This window comes from Ruditapes philippinarum, unplaced genomic scaffold (assembly GCF_026571515.1).
Source record: "Ruditapes philippinarum isolate M1 unplaced genomic scaffold, ASM2657151v2 ctg5092_1_1_1_1, whole genome shotgun sequence".
Classification (NCBI taxonomy): domain Eukaryota; kingdom Metazoa; phylum Mollusca; class Bivalvia; order Venerida; family Veneridae; genus Ruditapes; species Ruditapes philippinarum.
Window position 1 is genome coordinate 1 of NW_026860811.1, and position 25,758 is coordinate 25,758.

Here is a 25,758-nt window from a genome sequence, read left to right on the forward strand (position 1 = left end):
AATCTTTAAAATATATGCATTCATTTTGTATCGAAAACTTTGTCTTCGTCTTCATCGAAAATAAATTTCTAATTACCTCCCTTTATCAACATGAAATGTAAATTTGGTAATATCTTTACAAATAATGCTTTTTGGAATATACAATATTGATAAATCTTCATTTGAGCGTTATATTTAATGATATAAAACCATAAAAAAATGAGTTAAACAAATAATGATTCGTTCCAGGCTTACCGACTATGGACTATGTTTCCTCGCATGGCACCAGTAAACATACTAATGTAACTCTCCAGGAAGAGTACCAGGAAGTTTTCACAGCAATTAAAGCTGAAGACGAGATAGAAATTTATATAAATGAACTTTCAACCGTGTTTGTGTTTAAAATTAGCTCGCTATTTTATGAAATATGAATTGTAATAAGACGGAAAAGAAATTTATAAAAATAAACTTTCAACCGTGTTTGCTTTTAAAACTAGATCGCTATTTTATAAAATATGAATTGACATTTTAAATTGATATTAAATGAGACCCAACTTGGATCGTACAATGGTGTAATATGAGAAACTTTACACTCTTGTATTCTTACAGGGGTTTGTTTGATTTACAAGTTTATTTTAAGGTCAGGTAAGCAATGTTAAGCAAGTTGATGAAGTATGACAGAAACTTAATTCCGTGTTCACGGATTTTAGTTCTCCTGAAGAAGGTTCACTTCCGGAAAAACGATGTAGTTAAATTACATTGGAATTATAATGATGATAATTAATAATGAATGATGATGATAATTGGTGATGATGATAGTGATGTAGATGATAATGATGTGATGATGACGATGATGATGATTATCATTACAGAAGTACTTGTCAATGACTTTGAGATAAAAACAAATCATGATTTTTTTTGTTCATAATAATATTCATTCCTAACAATAAACTATGGTATTATCATGTTCTCGTAAAATTCTGTTGTTTGTTTCTTTTTCATGGCCATACTTCTGGTAAAAAGCGGGACCGCATACGTCAACTCATATATTACCAATAATCCGAAGTTTGGCGGAAAAGTACGGAAAGATGTGATTGATTGACAGAATGTGTTAACGTTTACACGTTGCTTAAAATGTAATTAGTCATTGTAGCATTCTTCACATCATGGCTGGCAATATTAATTTTTCAGTTGTCAGAGTTATAATATAATTTTTGTCAGTTGTCATGATTAACATAGTGCATGCATGCGGCGGAGTGATATTAACACGTGGTTAATGTGTGAAACATTTTTGTTTAATGTTTATATCTGGCTAAACATGAACATGAAGTATAGTCACAAGTTACTAACCCGCATGAATCAAAACAAAGTTATTTAACGATCTCAGAATTCTAATTGTAAGAAATTCAACAAAAATTAAAAGCACTAGTCTTTTAACTTGCAATAATTAAAACAACGACTTTTAACAATGAACATGTTTTGGTTGGGAAAGCAATATATTATAACATTTTGATTTTTTTAAAAAGAAAGCAGAAAATAACACGTGGTTTTTTTTTTTTTTAGATATTTTCATTTTAAATTATTTTTTATAATGTAAAGTCTGAAATTTCCGCATGGGATAAACTTGATGTTTGATAAGTATATCCATTCTAATACTTAATTCATAAATCTGCGACATTGATTTTTCAAAAAATTGACCTTGCAAACATAAATGCCTTTACAGTAATCGACAGAAAGATATTACGTAAAACACCACATTTTTAAGATGTTTTGCGATCCAGCCAATATAATTGGTTACCTCATAATGTGTAACCAATGAAAGTCTCAAGTTTGCATCATGTGATCTCCCAATGTTAATGCCAATTAGGTCCAATACTATCAAATCTTAAGCATGTTAAATAATTTAAAGCAGCATACCTCCAGATTCATGCTCAATTTCATGATTTTGTGAAATGTACCAAAATGTAAAATATTGTCAAAAAACAGTAACTTTACAAATTGTAAACGCCACTTAAATATAAGAACATTATCAAAAATAGGTCAGAATATACCAAAGTTGCCTTCACTGCGTTAGTCACGCAGTAGAAATACGGTGATTTAAAAACTGTAAAATCAGTCATTAATTGTTAAATTAAAGCATGTAAATTATTTTTTGAATAGTGGATATTCTACTTTCTTAAAATCTTCGTACATTTTTCTCAGGGATGTTTTTTATGAACTATTTTGGGGGCCCTTAACTTGTAAGACCAATTGTATGGTTCAGGCTTAAAGGAACCCCACTGCGGTCCAAAAGCCCAAAACATACTTTGAGAAATAACTTCTCAACTAAATTGAAATTCGTAAGTTTGTGCTTTTCTTAGCCCGATTAGAGTGAATAGCGTTACAATGCTTTTCAATGCTGGATCGTTTTTTTTTTCACGATTAAAATAACAATTTTTTTAAAACGTAATCGAAAACCAATGATCTGAAATTGTGTGCATAGTTTATTTGACTAACCCTTCATTAAACGGAAAACTTAACTCTAAATAAAAAATATATCCAATCTCGTCAGGTCAAAAACTTCAGTGCAGTCCCTTTAATGCTTGGGAGTTTGCTTTTTACAGTACACACACACGCGCGCGCGCGCGCGCGAGCGCGAGCGAAATCACATGCTTTGAAATAATAAAATATTAGCTTTTTTGATGCTTAAAATGCCTTTAAAATCCAAATCAAGTTGTGTATCAGTATATTAACAACATTCAGTAAATTAGTTATATTTTTAGGTGTAAATGGTAGAGAATAACAAGTTTAAATATATAAAAGTTAACGTTTCGTGAAATAGGTATGGCGGATAATTACATCTTACCATCTTAATTTTCTTTTATGTGTCAGGGTTATCTTTTAAGGAAGCCTATAAAAACACATTAATACTGTACTTAGTATATGAAATAAAATCAGATAAAACACACAATTTCAATAACTAGTATTGCGCGTCTGCAAGGTGGTTGAACAACACTAAATATTTCAACGTATATGTCACGTCTGCAAGGTGGTTGAACAACACTTAATATTTTAACGTATATTTCACGTCTGCAAGGTGGTTGAACAACACTAAATATTTTAACGTATATGTCACGTCTGCAAGGTGGTTGAACAACACTAAATATTTTAACGTATATTTCACGTCTGCAAGGTGGTTGAACAACCCTAAATATTTTAACGTATATTTCACGTCTGCAAGGTGGTTGAACAACCCTTAATATTTTAACGTATATTTCACGTCTGCAAGGTGGTTAAACACCAAATATTTTAACGTATATTTCACGTATGCAAGGTGGTTTAACAACACTAAATATGTTAACGTATATTTTAACGTATGCAAGGTGGTTTAACAACACTAAATATTTTAACGTCTATGTCACGTCTGCAAGGTGGTTGAACAACACTAAATATTTTAACGTATTTTTCACGTCTGCAAGGTGGTTGAACAACCCTAAATATTTTAACGTATATTTCACGTCTGCAAGGTGGTTGAACAGCACTAAATATTTTAACGTATATTTCACGTCTGCAAGGTGGTTGAACAACACTAAATATTTTAACGTATATTTCACGTCTGCAATGTGGTTGAACAACACTAAATAGTTTAACGTATATGTCAGGTCTGCAAGGTGGTTGAACAACACTAAACAGTTTAACGTATAAGATATTGTTTGTTAGTATCCGATCATTCAATCGGATTACCTCGACGATTATCAAAGTTTGACGGAAAGGACCGAGAAGATGCGATTGTTACGTATTACAAAGATGCGGTTGTTACGTATTAAAGAAATTATGTACTATATATGTCGGCGCAGACTTAATTCATTTAAAAGTACTCGAGTCAGGTATTTGCATCCCGCAGTATAACACTTTTTACATTTTTTACATTTGTGAGAGACCATCTTTATAGTGAACAACAAAAAAGAAGTACTTTTTGTATAGCATCCCACAATATACGAACTTATATTTAGGTTGAACATCACTAGTACTATAAGAAAATAAAGATACTTTAATTTTCAAAAGAACAATTTCGATTCTAATTTTGTCAGTTTGTTATTTTCAAACTAGTAAGTTGTAAAAATAATCCATTTTCTTCAATTTAGTTTCAATATGCATATTGATGAGGTGTCTGATCATTCGGAACTGCCTCGGCTATTATCTATAATAACCTTATCCGAAGACTGACGGAAAGGGTCGAGTAGTTACGATTGGTGTCTGATCAAGCTAAGGGTGACTGATCAAGCTAAATTTATCAGGCATGCACTTTATCAACAGAAATCGATGCAATGACACGATAAAATAGAATATGTGATACATAGACTTGTTTTAAAGGGACTCCACCGAGGTTTAAAAGCCTAATACATAACATTAGAATTTCTTACATAAATGAGCTAGGACATTTTTAACAGAAATATATGCTTTAATGCTTTTTTTGAGTGAAAAGCGTTTAAACGCTTTTCATTTTGGGTCTTTTTTGCAATTTGAATAGTTATTATGGAAAAACGAAGTGCGCGAATGATCTAAAATGTTGCACAAAGGTAAGTGGTCTAAATCTACATCAAATAGTACATTTATCTGAAAAAAATATTTTCAGTCCCATCATGTCAAAAAACCTCAGTGGAGTCCCTTTAATATACAACCAGGACCTACAGAAGCACACGATGTGTGAATGTAACTGTACGTTTTTCGGTGACAAACTTATTAAAAGCGAAATCCCCAGTGTACAAATGACAATTTGCATTAATATTCATAAGATTGTGAAGTTAAGTGGTTTACATCGTTTATCTTCTCAGGTTAGTAGATTTTAATTTGTAAGTTTTTATGTTTATTTCAAGATGTACTTTTACTTAAAAAAAAAAGATATTTGTTGATGTGTGTATTTTTTTTATTTTTTTTTTTACTTATTTTATCATCTTTTTTTATGTGCCAATTAAAGCTGCAAATTAACATATTATGATAACTTTGGTGATGTTGTGTTCATATACTTAAAGATAAGCAACCATTGCATAACTATAATTACCTACTAATAATGTGAAAATTAATTAAGTTAATTGTGTGAATTCATGCACAGTGTTGTATTCAGTTGTTGTTTATTTTTTGTTGTTTGTCAAACCTTTTAAATGCATGTAATAAATGCATGACTTAAATTGTAATGGATTTAAGACAAAGGGGAAAAATAAATAACGTAAAGAAAGAAAGAAAGACAGAAAGAAAATAGAAAGAAAGAAAGAAAGAAGAAAGAAATAGAAAGAAAGATTAAAAGGAATAAGAAAAAAGAAAGGAGGGAAGGTTGAAAGGAAGGAAGGAAGGAAGGAAGGAAGGAAGGAAGGAAGGAAGCAAGGATAGATAGAAGGAAGGAAGGAAGGATAGATAGAAGGAAGGAAGGAGGAAGGAAGGAAGGAAGGATAGAAGGATAGATAGAAGGAATGAATGAAGGAAGGAAGGATAGATAGAAGGATAGATAGAAGGAAGGAAGGAAGGATATAATTAATATCTAATACAAGAATGGGACAATTAATATACGTATATATTGTGTGTTAACACACTGAACATTGCCTTTATTTATCACAAAAAAATTAGCAGATTTTAATCTGATAGGCACCTTTCGATTGTATATTTATGCAAAGTGAATATATGCAAAATAAAAGAAAGGAGGGAAGGAAGGAAGGAAGGAAGGAAGGAAGGAAGGAAGGAAGGATAGATAGAAGGATAGATAGAAGGAAGGAAGGAAGGAAGGAAGGATAGATAGAAGGATAGATAGAAGGAAGGAAGGAAGGAAGGAAGGAAGGAAGGAAAGAAAGAAAGAAGGAATGAAAGAAGGAAGAAAAGAAGGAAGAAAAGAAGGAAGGAAGGAAGGAAGGAAAGAAGAAAGGAAGGAAGAAGGAAGGAAGGATATAATTAATATCTAGTACAAGAATGGGACAATTAATATACGTATATATTGTGTGTTAACACACTGAACATTGCCTTTATTTATCACAAAAAAAATAGCAGATTTTAATCTGATAGGCACCTTTCGATTGTATATTTATGCAAAGTGAATATATGCAAAATAAAAAAATGTTCGCTTTTAAGATCATTTCATTAATGCTGTAACCCTGGTTTATGGAACGCCATGGCTGCTATCTATACCCATTCTAAAGTGGTGTTCACCAAAAGTGAACCAAAACTTATAAGTAAATTTGATTCGGGCTACTGCATTTCAAATGTCCAGTCCGGAGTTGTAACCTTTCAGTGTCTCTGTATATAAAGTTGCTAACTTTAAACATGCTTGTTTTATTTTGAAACCGTCCAATAGGTAGAGCGTTTGACTGTGAATCAGGCGATTCGGGTTCGATTCCCGGACGGTGCAAGTCTTTTTTGTTGTGATTGATCATACGATTCTTTCCTCGGTCATTTGCACAGTTTCTCTGTTCTGGCATGAACAGAAGTTATCAAGTCCTTGCGAAAGTGAAGGCAACTAGTACTGGTAAACGGCTTGACAGATTGCCGGTGGCTTAATTTTGTGCTCTGGTAAATTCTATGTGGCTTACTGCCGTGATCAGGAGTGAAAACTACCAACACCACCTCCACATGCTAGTTTTATAGATGCTAAATTTGAATCGACTCATACATTTGACAATTAAACAATGTGGGGGTGGGGAGTGGGGCAATTCCCCAATGTAAAACAATAAGCTCAATTAGCTCTATGGTCCCTATGACCGACTAGTTCAGATCGCTATCTTTCAAATGTTTGCCAATCACGGCTCCTTTTTGGGACTTTATATATTTGTTAGGAAGTTATTGGGCAAGGTCAAGGAAGTTCGATGGTTTATAAATACGGTATATTATATTATAACCTTACTTCTATCATGAATTAATATTTATTCAGAAGATTGGTATGTTTTCATCGTGTTTATTAAACTGGTATAATTGAGAATATGTCAATATTTGAAAAGGAATAATTAGACGTGCGTGCAAATCTAACTTTAGTTATTAGTATGGTGGCCTGCTAGCACCATATTTCAGATTTTAGTAAGGTACCATAGCAAGTTTCTCGTGCGGCTTGTCGAGACGGCGAATGCACGAAAACACGAATTCGCGACAAATTCATAGCTTTTTTGTTGGTCTTATTTTTGTTTTTCTTTTCTTTTCCCGGTTATTCCGGCTTATCGTCAAGGCACGAGCAAAACTACACATGGTACAAATGCGCCGTCATACTTTTAGTGTAAGTGATCACTCATGCGAGATATGCTGATATTTATTGCATTTGAGCCGTGTCACGACAAAACCAACATAGTGCGTTTGCGACCTACATGGATCAAGACAAGCCTGCGCATCCGCGCAGTCTGATCAGGGTCCATGCTGTTCGCTATTAGTTTCTCTACTTGTTTTAGGGTTTGTAAGCGAACACCATGGATCCTGATCAGACTGCGCGGATGCGCAGGCTTGTCTGGATCCATGTAGGTCGCAAACGCACTATGTTGGTTTTGTCGTGACACGGCTCATTTATTTATAATAATAAATGTTTTGAATGAATACGCACTTAAATTCACTTGGGAAGAAATGAGATCTTAACATTTTACAAAGAAAACCTTAATAAGCTGTTTATGTACCATCTTAACGTATTTCAATAATAACCATAACTCGAATAAGCTTATATCATGCCACTATTAAATGTAAATAAAAAGTTATTTTCAAATAGTCAGTATATCGTAATAAAAGTTAGGTTTAAGAGACCTAAAACGCCTTTGATAACTATGAAAAATAATGAATTCGCTTTTATGTCAATGCGACAAAACACCCAAAATGGACAGTTAAAAGAAAGCGAGATCATATCATGAAAGTCACTCTTTGATTTTGGTCGTTTATCTAATTATGGCCCAGCTAACATCAAATAAATTAGCTCTTATAAAGTACACATTTCAAAAGGTTTCGCTCGGACACCTCCAATATTAATGAATCACCGTTTTATTAAGCTTGTTTCATCTTCTTTTTTTTCTCTTCCTGATTACTTATTTGTCTCGAGGTTCATTTAATTCCTTAATTGATGATAACTACATGATTACCTAATTAACGATAAAACGACAATATTTTATCAATTGTTTACGTCACAGAACGGATATTATTTACGTGTAAAACATGACCAACATTTGACTTTTGTATTAATTAATGTTGTATTTTTAGAAGTATACGACGTTTCGCCTTGTAAAGAACATAACAGATTCATGTTCATGTATATACCGTGGTACAATGTTAAACATATTTGCAATAAATCAATTGCTTATAAATAATATTTATCCATGTCCTTTTTAAAACCAGAATTGAATGGGGGGAGGGGGTAATGCCGTACCCTCAATCATGTCAATGGCAGGATGTTACGTCATCGCGCAGCTGCTGAATGCTCCCGCTGTAGAAAATCCGTCAACTCGAAAATAATGGTCCGGGTGGGAGCATTCAGCAGGTGCGCGATGACGTATTATCTTATCATTGCCGAAAGTGAAACACCTTTGCAACCCGTTTAGATCTTTAATTTTTTATCGTGATATATCAAAAGTTAATAGTTTCAAAAATGGAAGCTATCCTGATATATCTAAGCTAGACAAGTCCAATTTCAAAGACTTAAGAAGGTTAAGAGTTATCGTGTATTTGTTGTGATATAGATCTATGGAAGGAATAAGATTATGTATCTTTGATATATATGAAAAATTTTTAAAGATACATTACTCTTGTCAGATTTCAGCATATCAATAAATCTAAACGCTCTACAGGTTTCGTAAAGGTTATCTCGTAATCTGTTTTATTATATCAATTTTGTCTGTTCTGTTTAGTTTTAAAGCCACATTTAACACAATTTTGGTCATATTTTAACCTGACCTAACCGGCTGTCATTGGTCATTAACCAAAATTATCAATTTCTCCAAAAATGACCGACTAGCTATCCCGCAATGTGTGTCTGGATCTGGAGTGAGACACTAAATGTTTGTGATCAATTGTTACGTGAAAAAAAAACCCGCCCGTGGATCAAGCCAGCTGCATATAAATAACTAATCCTATGATCTTCCTATTGATAATCAAAGGGCTGCAAGCTCTGTGGTATTTTCTGTTGTTTGCATTCTAAATCGTACTCTTTATATGTATGTATTTTACTTTATAAGTTTATTTTTATATACTATAATTCATCTTACAGGGTACCGAGATGCAGCAACTGCGTTTAGATTTTTTTACTATAACAGTTTGAGTTTTATACATACGGAATTTTGCATGACTTTTTAAGAGTTGCATTAAAAAATAATTAATGTTCATTTTTTTTAAGACAGCCACACTTTATCCTTGCATATATTGGCTACTTCCATAAAAAGACACTTAAAAAGAAATAGTTGCCTCGACTGGGATTTGAACCCCAGACCACTCACACCCTAAACGAGCGCGTTACACCAGGGGGAAGTTATTCGAAGAACGCCTGAATAAAATTAAATAATTCTAAATTTGGAATTTCCATTTCGGGGTTTGTAATCTTTATTAATTTCGAGGTATTTTGTTCACGATAAACCTGTTGTTTAACACTGATGTAAATAATTTAGCGAAAATCTTCTCGCCAAAACAGACGGACACTGCTCGACAGTCAGATTTATTTGTGTAATTCGGTAATCGACATCGCTAAAAATAGCATTTTCATTGATTAAAATGATATTCATCCGCATAGTTTGTGATTGTGCATTTATTGACAATTCTATAAGGCAACGCTACTTATAAACTTTGATTGCGTCGTAATTTGTTGGATACTTGTAACAAAATAACAATATTTTTTTTCTTTTACATCGCTAGTTTTGAGAACTACTTGTTGTTAGGTTTGTTGTGAAATTCTGTGTCAGAGATTGAACGTCAGCATTCTATTCAGAAATACGAAAAACAAATACAACAAGTTAAATATTTATGCACCGGCATAAGAATTTTTGTTAAAGTCATTAATTGATGTTACACAATTTGTGAAATATGTATATAGTATAAAAAGTAAGGAAAGGCCATATCTAATGTAGGAAAAAAGGAATTCTAACTTCCTTTGATTTTGTATAGTTACGTGTTGTGGCGATCGTAAATGAAAAATTTATGTACACGAGGTCACAAAAATTGCACTGTGTGTATATTATGAACAAAACTTCGTAGAACACGAAAAATCCCCCTTCATACATTCTGTTAGTGACATTAAAATCAATAGGGGTCATCTGTGAATGATGATCAACTTCCCTACCAAATTAATGATCGGGACATAATGATCTTTATGATACATTAATATTTATACAAAATATATAAATGTAACGTATTTATACTGTCCTTTCTTCAAACTGCAATATTAATATTCAAGTCTACTTAAACGTAATATTTGATAAGTCACTTTCGTCAGGTAAAGAAGATAGATGTCTCAGCTAATGTATAAACATTATGCAAATAAATGAGGATTAAATCATCTTAATGATTTAAAAAACCAACCAAAACAAATTTAGTTTTCATAATATACGTCTACAAACTGCAAATTCAATCTAAATACATTTGATATTTTTACTTTCATTTCCTCTCGCTCACAGTCGTCCGAATAAATCACTTTCGTATTCTTAGCTGTGAGGAAAGGAAGATCTCTGAACTTGTATACAGTATAGAAATCATGCAAATAAGTTGATATTAAATCATCATAATCATTATTTTGGGGGGAAAAGTATCAATCATTTATGAAAAATACGTCAAAAAACTGCAAAATAAAAATAAATTTCAATTAAAATACTATATTTAATATTTTATAAGTCACTTTTGTATTTTTCAGTGTGAGTGATAGGAAGATCACTAAACTTGAATATAAAAATCATGCAAATAAATGGGGTATAAATCATCATAATGATTACTTTTGACAATAAATATTATTAATATCTGATAATATACGTCTACAAACTGCAATATTAGCATAAATTCCAACTTAAAAGCTTTTTTTTCATATCTTATAAGTCACTCTCGTATTTTTCAATATGAGGGAAAGGAAGATCTCACAACTTGTGTATAGAAATTATGCAAATAAATGGCGATTAAATCAATATTCTGATTAGTTTTGATAATAAATATAATTAGTTTTTAATATTAATCGAAATTTCCTGGACTATTTAGACACAACCAACTGGTGCAAATCTATGGTGGCTGATTTGAGCTATTCGTGATTTCGTCGCGCGACCCCGCCAAGCGAAAAGTCGAGAAATAACAAGTTTAAATGGCGGGGCGCGGAGTTAAAACACGCTTATTTTAATTAAACTTCGCACTGCGTCCCCGCAACTTTATTTTGTTAATTCTCGATTTTTTTTCGCTTGGCGGGGTCGCGGGGCGAAAACACAATTGGCACAAATTAGTCACCATAAAAAATTCCCTTTAAATTCTGTCCTCCTATAAGCAATGCCGGTAATTCGAAATTAACTTAATGTATAACACAATTTAGAAACAAATACGCGAAACATAAATTTACAAAAGAATACGCAAAAGAATAATTCATATTTATAATGTACAGACAGGAAATTTATTGTAGATCAAAATCGAAATCTTAGATAACATCATATTCAAAGATTAATATGCTAATTCATAAACAGATAATTAATTAATCAATCAATCAATCAAAAACCAGCTAAAATTCGCCTCATATGCCGCAGATCCGATGCAGCACTGGCGTAATTCGGCTGATTTTACGAGCACAATACGCTTGTTTTCCAATAAAAATGATGGATAATATCTTCATATTCAAGCAATTAATCTTATTCAAGTCTATATCTGCGTGGGATAACAATCATACATTAATTCTCGGAAAATATATCCCTCAAAATATCCTAGTTTACTCGATCATTGTCTCAATACTTCTTGTAAATATCACAGGTTAAAATTCTTATAGAGCACCGGGTTATATAACAGAAGGAAATCGGTAATTCGGTCGTAATTCGTAAACGATGCGGAGTAATACATCATGATTTCTGGCAGTTATATTTGGAACTGATTTAGACGGAATTTATCATTTATAATTGTTAAGCATGCGTCATTTGTTGATACGTTTAAAGCAGCAAACCTCCAGAGTCATGTTGGTTTTCATGACAACTTTGAAAATGTATTTTCAAAGTAAAAAACTTAAAAATGAATAAAGAAGGTGCAAACGACACTTACAATCTGCATAAATTTACCCACTCCCCCGCCAGAAAAGCGCAAAATTAAACCATTTCTGCGCTAGTCATGTTGATCAGTACTGCAAAATCATTATATTACTTGAAAGTTATTACTTGATTTTTTTCTTCTTCTTGTTTAAATCATTTTTTTAAAATTTGATTTTCTAAAGACATGCAGCTTTAAAGAGATGACCTTATTACCGTCATTTCTGCTTTTTAATCACTTTTCAGTGTTCGAACAAGAATACTGTTCGATTTGACAATTTGCATGAGTAAAACGTTACACAATTTCGGCACTTTTTCTGGAATTATAACTTGTCCAATGTTTCAAATTCGACGATATGTTTATAATGTTATCAATTTAGCAGCAGTCTTTCTTGAATCAGCGTATCATATCCACACTGTGCAAAAATTCAACCACTAAGTCAATCGCAACTACTCGGCCCTTTCCGTCAGTCTTCGGACACAATAGTATGAATACACAGAACGGATGCGGTATTTCGGTCAAACCTACGCGAAGAAACTAAACATGTTAACAAATAGTAATTTAATGCTGGGAGTTGTTGACAAGTTTATTTCCAATATATGTAGTAAAATTCCACCTAAAATAAGTGAATTCATAGATTTAAAAGCAAACAATACATTATTTATATATTTTATTATTATGGTGGTAGAAACCGAAAGTACAAAAATCAAACTGTTGACATTTAGTCGGATTTGTTTAAAATTGTACATCAGTGGGCATATTTAAATTACAAATTGTTGACAGACATATTTTCAATCATAAGTGTACCGGAACTGACTTTACTTTTCTTTTGGATGTCAAATATATATATATTCGTTTTACATTATCCCTGTTCTGTTTACATCTGAAACCACGTGGTAGAACTACATTTAATCCGTATTGTTTCTGAGGTTATTATAGATAATAGCCGAGGCAGTTCCGATTGTCACTAAGTAGATAAAAGTTTGTTTAGTTAGCACTTATTCCATAAAATTTGCGGCCAGACATAATTATGAAAAAAAAAAAAGACATAATTATGTAATTTCTGACAGGCAAAAACTACTTCTACGTAATGTAGTAGCTTCTTTCTCATTTTCTAATTTTATGTGTGTATATAATGACAACATCTATATTTCATGCATTAAAACTTCTCTAGCATAGTATTAACTTGTAATTTTATTTTATAGCGTTTCTTCAATGTTAATAACCATGTACAGTAGTACCGGTGCGATTTGCCAAGTCGTAATCATATATTACAATTGTACGGGAGAGGAATGCAAGTTCGATTTGTTATTGAGAATGTATCTGTTCTTTTCTATTTAGAGAAATTCAGGTGGTTTTTATCGTTTTTAAGTAGCCCTTATTATATTTAATGACATATCAGATTGACCCTTGTGCGTGTATGTATTGTTTGTTTAAACGGGTTTAACGCTTTGTTCAATAGATTTTCAAACAATAAGCAGCGTCATTTAACTTACTTACGAGTGGTCTTGAAATCTATGGCATTTTCTTTCCGCAAACATTTTCGTCCCTGTAGTTAATCATTTGGCAATTAGATGTGCCAACATGAAGTCTACTGAACTAAAGAAGTGGACGAACGAACGAACGAAAAAAAGAACGAACGAAGTGAGACCCAGCGATCGAACGGATAAATGAATTAGTGAGTGAATAAATGAATGAGTGACTGTCTGACTGACGGTGTGATTGACTGAGTGAGTGAGTGAGTGAGTGAGTGAGTGAATGAATGAATGAATGAATGAATGAATGAACGAATGAGTGAGTGAGTGAGTGAGTGAGTGAGTGAGTGAGTGAGTGAGTGAGTGAGTGAGTGAGTGAGTGAGTGAGTGAGTGAGTGAGTGAGTGAGTGAGTGAGTGAGTGAATGAGTGACTGAATAAATGAATGAGTTGGTGAGGGAGGAGGGAGGGAGGGAGGGAGGGAGTGAGTGACTGAACGAGTGCTAGATTAACCTAGGCATGGTGTTTCATTTATTCCTTTATATGTTTTTTTTTGCTTAATTCTTCAATGTTTTGAAACAATTTCAATCTTCATTGCAATACAATTAATCTTTTTCAAAATACATTTTAACCTTGTGAGAAGATAGCCGTGCACGCGAGCACGTATATAATAAAAAACAATCTGGTTTAGATCTGGTACAGCTCGTAGTAAGTTGATATTCACTGGTCTGAAATCGCGAATTTTAGCTATCATTAGACACCATCTTGATTTCTGACACTAGATTTGCTATACGTGAGTTACATATGCATTAAAGCGGACACCACATCAGTTAATATAAAAAACATATAGTAAATACATAATTAGATGCAATATTAAAGCGACCGTCTCAAGTAAATATTTTCATTTTAATTAATATTCATGTAATATGAAAGAAGGCAAAGCCTATGAACGGGGAAGTCAAATAAAAAAAAATTATTTTTATTTATTTTTTTTTTACATTTTTCGTTTTACGTGTGTCATATGCACCGCTTCCGATTCCAGTTGGAACATAAATATTCTTCTTCTGAAAAGTTGCGGTTGGTCTGTTATCGGGATACCTTGCCGATTATTGTTAATTTACATTTTAAATGGCGGTGCCCAACAAGAAATGACATTAAAAATTTCACTGAGGCTTAGAAACTTATATATTTTTATTGTGTTTTTTCCCCAATTTGATTCCCTTTTAAATAGACACGTGTAGTCTATAGCCGGGAAAGGCAAAGCCCGGGCTCGCTTGATTGCCCCGTATTATCTATCGAAAACATAAATATTGTAGTTGTAGCGTTTCGCTTATTGAAATGTCAAATTAGAAAATTGTTTTTATTTACTATGTGAACAGTATAACTTAACAATGAATTCCTACCTAAAATTTCGAGGAGATCCGTTCAAATAAAGCAAAGGCGTCAGACCGACCATTCTTATATCTCGAAGCGGCATGGGAGGTTTTGTTACTCATTTTTTATTTCATTTGTGCATGTTTATGTGTTAATTTTTTAAATATACAAGTACAATATTTCATACTTGAAATTCAAACAGTATGTGTGCACACTTACAATATCAGTTTGATTTAGTGCTCCTTGATTATAAAACAAGGATATAATTTATGCTGTGAAAAAAAACAACAACCTCAAAACGGTTTAATTTCAAATGTATAGTACACATACCTTCTGTTTACTTAAGGATCATGTTTGCTAATATGAAAGTAAGCAAAGATAAAACAAAAATCGGTCATTTTTTATTTTTACATTTGTATTTTATTTGATTTCCTTTTAAATATGCACATGAAGCTTTTATCCGGGCAAGCAAAAGCCTTGATCTCCCCGTATAAGTATAAACATTGCAAAATATGTCATGCAATCAACATGACTGGGAAGTGGAATTGGATAACGGACCCAAATGAGCATGTATGCGAGCCGCCATATTGGAATTCATCTCAAATAATGACGTCACAGTGGAAAACACCCCGTTTACTTGACAAAATTACTTAAAGGGACTCCACTGAGGATTTTTGACGATGACGGGACTGGAAGTAATTTTTTGAGATTATTACTCAATTTGATGTAGATCTATCCTAATAACTTATGTGTAAAATTTCAGATCATTAACTAGCTCCATTTTTTCAGATAATTATTATAATAGTGAAAAATGACCCAAATTTGAAAAGCGTTTAAACGCTTTTCACTCAAATCAGACTGAGAATAGCTCAAACATATGATTTTCAATGCAATTCTTGTATATTTCTTAGTTATATTTTATTTATATTTTTGTTTTAAGTGCTCGTGTTTATCTATGTGAAAAATTAAAATGTTTTGTTTTAGGCTTATAAACCTCAGCGGAGTTCCTTTAAGATAGTAATACGAAAACTAACGAAAACGTATTCGGGCTATACATTAATATCCTTAAAGTTTTAAAGGTCTACAATGTGTATTATGTATGTGTCCTTTTCCTTTTGGGTCCTTTTCCTTTTGAAATTCGTTTAAATTCAGTATCCTTAAATAACATGTCAACAACTGCTGTGTGTTCGAATACTTTCCTGGGCAATGGTTTATGTATAAGTTGATTCTAAATTGCTACGCATTATGTTTGAACTAATGAACGAAGGAGCACTATTGGAAACTTTCTTTAAACTTAGACAGAAAAGTCACCATCTGTCTTAAAAGTTTAGTTATTGCAACCTCTTTAAAGCAATACCCTCTATATTACAACCATTTGATTTTTTTTTCAGTAAGATAATAAGCTTAAAGGAACTCCACTTAGGTTCATAAGCCTAAAAACATATTTTTTTTATTTCTCACATAGATCAACTGGGGCACTTAAAAAAAAATAGAATTATATACAATATAACTAAGAAATATGCTCAAAAACACATTTAAAATTGTATGTTTGTGCAATTCTCAGTCCGAATTAAGAGAAAGGCGTCACAAAGCTTTCCAATCCTGGGTCATTTCCCCAATTAGAATAACTATTCCCGAAGAACGGATTTAATGATCTGAAATTTTGCAAATAAGTTGTTGGTATAAACGTACATCAAATGGAATAAAAATCTCAAAAAATTATTTCCAGTTCCTTCAAGTGAAACAACCTCAGTGGAGTCCCTTTAACCTGTCTAGAGGCAACACCTCCCAAAAACAACCATCTGTCTTTAAAGTATAAATATTGCAACCTCTTTAGAACGATAACCTCTATATAACAACCGTATCAATTCTTTATACAGTAAACCACCGTTCGGCAATAACCAAAACCTTTGTGCTGTTCTGCAAAGGTTATACCGTTAAACACAGCATAAGTTTGACTTTAGATCCGAGTAATGTATTAAGCAATGAAACACAGACGTTGTCTTTATTTTTTCTCTCCTTATTATTAGGTTAAGATAAAAGTTATCAATTTCCAAATTAACTTTTTTTTATATTTATAACATAGTCAGATATAGTGTTTAAATATAGACGTAGTGTTTTATACAGACGTAAATATACATTTGTTTTAGGAAATTGGATAACATTCAAAAATTAAACAGACGACATTTTTGCAGACGACAATTTTCCCAGCATGCAAAGAGCTATTGATATAGCACCTGTGCGTGCGCACCAAAATTTTATTTACACAATTTCGTGCTGTTTACAATTTTATATTTACACCAAATCATGACTTTATTCGCAAATTTATTATGTTTTGCAATTTTACAGTTATTGACAAAACTACGGAAACCTGCTCACGCCACTTCAACATTGTCCGATTTAAATGCGGTGCAAACCTGTCTCCGCAGAAATGTAAGGAATGGCGCTAAGTTCAGTTTCTTATCGTTATTCGAAAATAAGTCAAATTCATAGTCTCGACAGCGAAAGCAACGACCACATTAGAAAGACCATTGCTACAGTGACCCATGAGGAAATATAGGCTAGACCAAACAAAAATTTTATTTTTCATTTACACTGATAAAATCTTTTCAAGCAGTTAGTACAAATTTTATACCATTTGCAATTAAACGGAAAGGAATGATGTCGAAGCATAAGAAAATGCATTGTGTGTTTGATGAGTGATATTCCGTAAATGTTCGGAGAAGTCCGTAACTGAACTTCATGCACTGTTCATATTTTAATTCAAGTAATAAAATAAAATGCAGCAAATAAAATGAGATATTAAACTATTTAAAGCTACTAGCTCAGAGAAAAGTGTTTTTTTTAAATGTCTCCGACAAATAATACAGGCGTGCATGAAAAGACTGGTACATAAATTATAGTAAAATTAAAGATAAAATAAGAAAATTGTATTAAAACACATAATGATCAATCCGACAAACAAACGCACTAACAAAAACGTCAGACTAACAAGAGATGGAATGATCGAAGAAACGAACAAATGACCGGACGAATGACCGACCGTAACGAATGACGTACACTCGCACGAACGAACGATAACACGCAAGAACGATCGTTGTTACGAACGAAAATCAATCACCAATCAATCAAGCAATCAATCAATCGATATGTAAATGAGTCAATCAATCAGTCGGTCAATCAATCAATCAATCAATCAATCAAACAAACAAACAAACAATCATATAACTAAAAAATAAATTAAAAAATGTAATAATATAACTAATAAACAATATATACATATAACTATCAGACGATTATCATGAAATTAAAGATATATGTAACTAAATATTCAACATATCAACATATTAACTTCAAAGCCTAAGAACACGTGCTGCCTTATACAATCAAGGGAACAAATTTATATTTGATTACATTTTTTAACCAAACCAGAGGTTTTACTACGCCGACATGCACTATCAATTTAATCAAATTTAAAATATTTCATGTGCCCTCGTTTTTAGAAAATGTTTAAGTCGGCTGTTACATGTGTAATGTGTTTGTTTTAATACATCGACCCGAGCTTTAAACTGAAGTGTTAGTCAATGCAAATGTGTCGTTTTTTTTTTTTTCTATTTCTTTTTTATACATTGTATTACTCCTTTTTAACCCATTACTTCATGAGCATTTTGTGAAAAATGGCTGTTTTCATTGAAAAGTCTCCCGTTACAAGTTCAAATAGCTATAATACTATAAAAACTGCTTCAACACTAATCAAACTTGGCACAAATGTTGACTGGACAATTGCCCTTGCAACAACATGCTCAGGCTTAAATTTTCTGTTACCATGGCAACGAGGGGACATCTCAAAATTGCCAAAAATCACTATTTTGCGTTGATTTTTTCCATCAAAATTGATTTCAAAGTGCTGCAACTTCTCAATGGATTGAGATAGAGTCAAATGTTTTTCAGCGTTGGTTACACGTTACCTTATGATCAATCTGGTGTCATTTACAGCCTCTCACAAGTCCAAAATTTTCTTGGCGATGAGGGGGACTCCGCCCCCCTTCAACCCCCCCCCCAAACAGAAGGGGGCACATCCCCCTTCTGGAAACCCCCTGATGTATCTTTGGGTTGGGGGGCCGCGCCGAAAAAGAGGTCACTTTTTTAACAACATTTCTCAAACAAAAACAAGTGTTTGGGGCCTAAATAAGGCATTTTTTCATCATTTGAGACAACAAAAAGGGGGGGGGGGAAAGGCGTTAAAAGGCGTGTATATGAAGTAATGGGTTAACCGATATCCACATTATATCTTAAAACCCGTTAGAAAACGAAAATCCGATTTCACTTTGTTATTTATTTATTTTGTTTATTTAATAATTTATTTCATTATTTATTTATTTTATTTTATTTATTTATTTATTTTATTTTATTTACTTTTTTATCTTATTTTATTAACAATTGATTTATTGATTGATTTTTATTTATTTATTTATTTATTTATTTATATTGATTGATTCATTTATTTATTTATTTATTTATTTATTTATTTATTTATTTTTATATTTATTTATTTTTATTCATTTGTTTGTATTTACATGTATTTGGGAAGAGGGTATTTGTAGACAATACCATGGCTCTCTCAGTCTGAGTTAGACCAGTGTAATTCAATGATGACGTTCTATTATGTGGATAATAACATAATGCGATTGTTCTGTTCGTATTTCTTTCAGGAAGACACCGGGGGACCCCAGTAGACAGACTGTATCACGCGGTGCATCAATAAATTCACAAAAGAATGGTTTACAACCATAAATCTAATAGATTCGTAAGATAGTCGGTGGTCCATTTTTGACAACGCTGTATTCGTGTACGATACGCTCTCTTTACGCGGTGGTGATTTATATATATTATATATATATACTATATACCATACTGATTGAAATACAAGAGGGTACGTAGTGGTAAGAAAAGACAGTGGATCATGCCGAGTGAATACGAGCTGTCGGATATAAGTGTGAAATACAAGCAAGAAAACACCAGTTCTGTGACGGGCGATAGTAGAAAAATGGCCAACGGCGGATTTTACATTTCGTCGGCAAAAGCCTTTATTCTTGTGTTTTTGGCATTGGCTGTTGCCGTCGGTGTAGGGATTATAGTGCACTTTGCCGGACCGGCGAGAGAAGTGGAATGTCGGTGTTCTTTTCCGACGACAGACAACGGGAATTCGGGCGGAAGCACTGCCGCCCTTGAACAGTGCAAAGACTGGGCATCAGATGGGAACACAGAAATTTGTAAGTTTTGCTGTTTGTCTTTTTCTGTTGGGTATATCTAAACACATAAAAAAAGTCAAAGTTTGATATTGATAAGTGCATTGTAAGGCGTAATCATTGGTCGGTGTGATGTACAAAATAGGTTAACATTTATAACAATTGAAGTTATTGCATCCTTACGAAACATGGTTTGATTTGTTAATGACTTGCTATCTGTGCAATAATTAATGATATCATCGGCAAGTAGATACCATTGTTACGTCACGCAATCATTGTTTAACGTGAATTATTTTCGTATTTATTGTTGATATATTATTTATATACTGTTTAAAGCTATATATGTGTGTTTCGTTTGACAATTATGACTACATAATTGAACAACCGAGCATGCATTTTCTGTACTTAAAAATACAGTCGAAGATGTGTTTTAAGACCAGTGAAAGGACAGGTACTCATCGATCACAATCGGCATTTATAAAAATTCACAATTGAATTGATTTGGACACATAAATACCGCCCTCCCTCTCTGTTATCTCTGTTACAGTAACATTAAGCTATTTTTTTGTCGTTTTGAAGTCGAGATTATCAGTGATATATGTCAAACGATGGACTATCATCATTCTGGTCATTGACCAAAAATTAATTATTATAATATGGTAAAACTGCCTTTTCAATATAAAAAAGACTGTCCCACAATTTGTTGTAGATACATTCTAAAGGATATGTATAGGTTTCTTTTTGTGCCTCGAGTCACGTGGTTAATGATGATAATTATATATTATCAAGTAGAATACAAAATTAAAAAGATTTTTTTCTTTTCTTCTTTTTGTGTTTATTCTTTATTTACCAGACCCACTCACGATTCACATCTAGATGGGCATAATGTCATTTTAATCAATTAAAATTACTCCATAACATCCACAAAATCTCAGCTTCTTGGGTACAAGTAGTTTTCAGAGTCTTTAATAAATCATTTTTTTTCTTTACTTTAACCAATTATTGTGAATTCAAGGTTTTTCTTGTATTCTGAACTTTTGAACTTGGTCCAATGTGTTCCTCAATTTTTCACGCTATTCCTTGGAGATGACGACTTGGGTTATAACTCATTTCTGTATTATTGTATTCTGACGTATGTAACCAAAAGTGGTCTTTTACACTTATCTTACTATACTTTTTTATTATATCTTAAGGCAAATTATGCCTCAGAAACGAACCTTTTTTGTCTTTCTTTAGACAGAGTAAACATGGGTTTTATTATGTTTCGATAATGGTTTTAGGGTATGTTAGATTCTCATTACCTGAAATAAGTACCACTGAATGTAAAAGTATTTGTCAGAAAAATAGCAAAATGTAAACAAAGTAGTTATTTGACTTCCATACAAAATACAAATCACTATAACTACTATACTGCTAACAAGTTCAAAAGATGCATATGAAGGTACATGTAATTGGCAAACAGGTATTTTTGAACAACAAAAAAGAAGCTTTTTGAGAAATGAAAATAATAGTATTCCTGAGGGATAATTGGCCTTTAATAAATAATCTAACGACTGTATCAAGGTTTCACTGTATTTCACAATAGAGAAATCTTTTTGAAACGTTTTCTTTTATTTTTGATGTATAATGGATGTTTAACAAATAAATAATGTAACCATTGTTTCAAAGTTTCACTGCATTTCACCACAGAGAAACCTTTAAAATGATACAGAGGCAAGTTAATGACAAAAATATTAAAATGATTTTTTATGGACTCAAATCACGCTAAAATGACATTTTTTTAATCCCAGCATGAATTTCTGTATTAAATTTTATATATTTTGGGTCTGAAGCGTAAATATATCTATATATGTTGAACGAAAATTTAGAAGCTGACAGAACTACCGAGTAGTTTTAAAACAAGTAATGTGACTTAAACAAACCCTTGGAAAGTACAATAACAGATACTGTGGATATTGTATGATTGTTTAGATACTGTGGATATTGTATGATTGTTTAGATACTGTGGATATTGTATGATTGAAACAAGTCTTAGCCTGACATTCATTTCTTTAACGTTTCCAAAGTTCACTGTGACAACTATTGTGAAATCTTAACGCTCTAACCTGACCCACGTAGGTTAGAGAACCATCATTTAATACTTAATAATGAGAAAAATTTGTTCCTGTGACTGCCTAGTATATTCATTTTGAGGACATTTGCAGAATTATGAATGAAAAATTCAAAACGGTGAAATAAAAATTTAAATCTCTCTTTACTTTAAATCACCTCAAGGCATTATTTGTTAAATACGTTAAAAAAATAACGCTATTTTTTATCTGTTTGTGTCAATGCATCAGAAGATTAATGAATCAGAAGATTACTTTAGTATTCATTTTTTTCTTTAGGTTAATTAAATAAACAAATCAGTTGAGAGATTTTTCAAATGGATTATATATCTCACATTATTTTTCAAGTTATTCGGCTCCACGTGCCTATGAATGAATTAACATTTTTTATGAAAGTGGATAAAACATTCTGCAAGCTTGCACAGTTCATATATGTAATATAGTGCTTGTATAGTGCTCAACTATTATATGTAAATCAGAAAATATAGCAAAACGGAGGTTTTTAAATAATAACCAAACATTTTTTTTCGGTAGCGTTTTTCAATGCATTATGGGCATACCATTAGCCAAAGTCTGTCTGAATAAAAATGATAAATATATTTTATCATATAATGTGAAAAAAATGCAGAAATGGAAGCGCAAAGAACATTATTTCATCACGTTTTGATAAAGGAAAATAAATACGTAAACATATAAATTACAAATATATACAAAACTTCTTTTCTTGCTTACCCAACGTTGACTGAATGCTTCACAATGCGTGAATGTGTACTCTTGTTTGAAGATACAGTATCATATAAATAACGCATGGTTGTCGGTGTGATAGAAGATAATGTCCATCCGAGAACTGGTACATTACCTCAGTTTAAGCCAGTTTAAGGGGTTGGCAATATCCTCTATCACCCCGACAGCCATGTGTTATTTATTTTATTATTCCGAAAGACCTACAACTACAATATTTATAAAGTACCCAGCCAAGGAATACACATCATTATTTTTTACAAATTAAGTTTGCTCAAAACAATAAACTTAACAAAATCCGTTCAGAATGATTGTATACATTTATACATAAAAATACGGACGTATGTAGTATCTCCCTTATTCCCAAAAACATATTACATGTATAACAAAGTTTAGTTAAACTTAAAAAAAATGCTGAATAATAAATATAAAGTTATGCAAGAGTTATTTGATCAAGGGTGATATAAGAAATATTCCCAGGGGAATATATCCTATGAGGGTGATATCCAATCAGAACACATAATGGGCTTATGAAATATACTCCATCCTTTAACAATTTAGAAATATATTCCATATACTGTTTACTCCGTAGGAGCCTACTCACTGGTTTGGAGCTTTGAACATGAAAAAAGCTTTTCAATTCTTTGAAAAAGACAACCCGACAAAAATCATGGCGGACAGCGTGCCCTGTAGGCGCCCATTTATAGGGGGTCTTTTGTCGTCCATTTTGTAATCATATGGTAATCAATTCTCCGTTCTGATTGGCTTAGCAAAACCGGTGTATGGGTAGAAATGTCAAATCTTAATCGTATACATATGCCGCCGTCCAGGGATGGCGGCAGCTAAACACACAGGTTGTTAAAAAGGATAATAAAAATCATGCATGTGCAATTTGAACCAGTGTATCGTAACACTAAGCAACCAAACCATATCTTGGTAAATTAAGTAATGATCAAATATATTCTATTTTAAGCTGATATCTACATCAATTTATTGCATTGTTACGCAAGATAAAATGTTTATACTTATTGACATGATACGGAAAGTATTCGTATGTTATTAATTTAACATCTATGAATTTTAAAGGGAGATAATACCGGGTAAAAATGATCATAATAGGTAGTTGCTTTCATTTCAAGTAAGTATGTCCTACGATTAAAAAAATAAGACAATGAATTTTTCATCAAAAAATAGATATTTGATATGTATCTACCTCGGTAAAAAACTATTTTTTATTTAAATTATAAACATAGTTTTTAAGTTTTGTTCAATAATGTCGAATGAACATTTTAAAAAGTTGCACTCAATCTTCGAACAGCTAGCTTTAATAATTCAACTTTGAGTTATTTGTTAAAACATGTCATCGTTAACATAAACCATTAAAACGCATCCTCACAAACCGTTGTTGTTTTGAAAATATGCTATTTACAAATTATAACAAGTTGACTTGTGTATCCTATTTGTATGGTAGACCGACTCTGTCTAATATGATATTAAATGCGACAAATGGCATTATTCATATGTATATATTTATGGAAAACCGACTTTTTCAAAATAGCCGAGTGACTAGCCTACAAATACTGGCATAAATTGTAGTCTGGATTACCTGCCCTTTTCTCTCCGTTCAATAGTACTAAATTTTATAGTACGACGGGAACCAGACTAGCATTTGTTGTTACTAAAGTAGCTGCTTTTTTAGAGTAAAAGGCACGTGTTATATTTAAATCTTACGACTATGTTATTCTTACGTTGTACCGTTTCTTGAAAACTTTTATGGAAACATACAACAAGACCACCTTTGATTTAAGATCACCCTGTTAACAACAGACCACTGTTCGAATGAATACATATAACCAATGAACCTCCAAGTAAAGACCACTTGTCTCAAGGCCTTGTTATGTGTCTCCTTTGAATGACCTTTGTTCGCAGGTTTGTCTGCCCTCCCGCATACTAGGTGTTCATTTTTCAATTAAGTTTTCACCTGTAGGAGTTATTTATGTGTTTCACACAGTCAACTTAAACTTTACTGACATACAATACACTCGTTTAGTAACCGACAGTGTAATCAAGAAAATGAAACGAAATGTTGCCTTATATAAAACGTTATAAAAGTAGTAATATGTTCAAAATATTTCACGTGAAACCGTGACTGTATCCAGTTTCATCCGCGTGAAAATCTTCGTTATCGTTAAATTTTATAGCTGACACCGGAGCCAAAATTGAACTTTGTTAGATTATATATAATTTATCTCTCTGACAAGAAAACTGAGAAGGTAACTAATATGTATAATAAAATGGAGGATTATTTCCATAAAATTGCGATAAATGACACATTTTTATGATATCAATTAAAGCTTTAACAAAATATTTTATTTTAATTATATCAATTAAAGCTTTAACTAACTATTTTATCACAAGGGCACAGAGTTTTATGTAAGTTTAATATAGACACCCGGTCACATGGTAAAAAAGGTAGATTTTATTTTGAGTTTGTTAACCCAATTTCACCGAGTGAGTTCGCTTGGACTGATACTTTGTTGTAAATAGACCTTTTTACGACGCGGTGCGTGGTAAAAGTGCAATCGGATGCTCCTGCTACTGCCTACTTCTCATACATAATCGGAACGTCGTCGGCTATTATTCATCCTTATCCGAAGTTTGAC

At 32.4% G+C, this 25,758-nt stretch overlaps 1 protein-coding gene across 1 annotated transcript in view; it reads left to right on the plus strand.

The window, feature by feature from the left end:
* Positions 1–4,635: 4,635 nt before the first annotated feature.
* LOC132713457 (aminopeptidase N-like) overlaps positions 4,636–25,758 on the plus strand; it is a gene marked incomplete at its 3' end in the record, with an annotated part of 57,067 nt that continues 35,944 nt past the window's right edge. The window contains 2 exon segments of the mRNA XM_060696065.1: positions 4,636–4,793; positions 19,710–20,270. Coding sequence (XP_060552048.1) covers positions 19,961–20,270 — 310 coding nt within the window.